This window comes from Microtus ochrogaster, chromosome 10, assembly GCF_000317375.1.
Source record: "Microtus ochrogaster isolate Prairie Vole_2 chromosome 10, MicOch1.0, whole genome shotgun sequence".
Classification (NCBI taxonomy): Eukaryota; Metazoa; Chordata; class Mammalia; order Rodentia; family Cricetidae; genus Microtus; species Microtus ochrogaster.
The window spans coordinates 61,960,424-61,961,970 of NC_022016.1; the positions used below are offsets into that span (position 1 = coordinate 61,960,424).

Genomic DNA, 1,547 nt, shown 5'->3' on the forward strand with positions numbered 1-1,547 from the left:
TCTAGGACAGCCTGGTCTACACAGTGAGTTCTAGAACAGCCAGAACTATGTAGAGAAAAACTCTCTAAAAAATAAAAATAAAAAATAAACCCTACTCAGAAAAAAAAGAATTTATGAATCAGAAAGAGAGAGAGAGAGAGAGGAAGAGAGGAAGGGAGGAAGGAGGGAGTTAAGTGATTGTGATAGATGCCTTGGGATCCAGACCAAATCCCATTAGTTCCATGGTTAATTTGCTGGAATTTCATTGTCCAGCCCCAGTGGCTACAGGACTGGATCCCAAGGCTTCTAGTGAAGTCTGAACACAGCAAGCAAACTGGATTCTCAGTACAGATCATCAGACACTGCCCCCACACCCAGAAGTCACCCACGCAGACTGTCAGGCACATACATAAACACCTGTGTGCACACACCAGCATTAATGGAGATAACCCCTTCCCAGTACTCTCCAGGGGTTCTGATCAGACAAGGATCTCCCGAGAACTTACCACATCCCCCTTCTCACCAGTCCGGCCTGGTGGCCCCCTTGGACCTTCTTCACCCTGGCACGAAGGAGACAAAAGCCCAAGTCACATGACCCCATAAAGACCAGCACCCACTTTGAAGCCATAGACCTCTAGCATAGGGTCTTGGGACAGGAGCAGGCTTACCGGTGGCCCAGCAGCCCCGATGGAGCCCACCATGCCTTTATATCCACGAGGACCCTGGGGAAAGGAAAAGATTATAGGTCAGTTCTGCTTGGACTCTGAAGGCCAGAGTTCTGGTCCCAGCAACTCTTGAAGGACACCCATAGACTTACCGTCTCTCCCTTAGGTCCTGCCACGCCTGGATAACCCCTGATGCCCTGGGGACCCTGTCAAAAAAAAAATGCCAGTGAAAACAACTGCCGTTTTTGGTCCCATCCCTTCCCACAGTTCCCCTTTGGGCAGAGTGTCCATATCTCCTGTGTCGTACAAAGATGCTCAGATGTAGAAAGGAACCTCCCAGGGGCACTTAAAGGAACAGCGACAGACCTGGACCTTGGCCAGGTCTTCTGGTGGGCAACCTTGGTCCTGTCCACTCTATCCCTGCAGCCAGTCTCAGCCTTTCACCCCACCCAGACACTCCCAGCCAAACACGAATTTCTTTTATAGAGGCCAAAGCAGGTGAATGGCTCCATTAAAGGGCTCTGGGGATGATAGAGGACATAACAGTGAGGTGTTTCTTACCGGTGGTCCAGGGATGCCTTGCTCTCCAGAGGCACCGACATCTCCCTTGGGGCCCTAAGAGCAAGGAAGAGCTGTCAGACTGGCAGCAAATACAAGACAGCAGACACCAGCAACCTTTCCCAGCACAGACAGCCAGGCGGGACAATTAGAAACCAAGATGTCCCCTATCACATGAAAAAGGGACTCAACAAGAGACTCCATTGAGTTGGGCGGCAATGGCGCACGCCTTTAAATCCAACACTTTGGAGGCAGAGGCAGGTGAATCTCTGAGTTTAAGGCCAGCCTGGTCTACAGAGTGAGTTCCAGGATAGTCAGGGCTACACAGAGAAACTGTCTTAAAAA

At 50.5% G+C, this 1,547-nt stretch overlaps 1 protein-coding gene across 1 annotated transcript in view; it reads right to left on the bottom strand.

Moving 5' to 3' along the window:
* The window catches only part of Col9a2 (collagen type IX alpha 2 chain), a 17,250-nt gene that overhangs the window by 8,477 nt on the left and 7,226 nt on the right, over positions 1–1,547 (bottom strand). Inside the window, exons 14-17 of the mRNA XM_005353312.3 lie at positions 1,206–1,259; positions 797–850; positions 648–701; positions 486–539 (exon numbers count right to left, since the gene is read on the bottom strand). Of these exons, the coding sequence (XP_005353369.2) occupies positions 486–539; positions 648–701; positions 797–850; positions 1,206–1,259 (216 nt within the window). The remainder of the gene's footprint in view (positions 1–485; positions 540–647; positions 702–796; positions 851–1,205; positions 1,260–1,547) is intronic.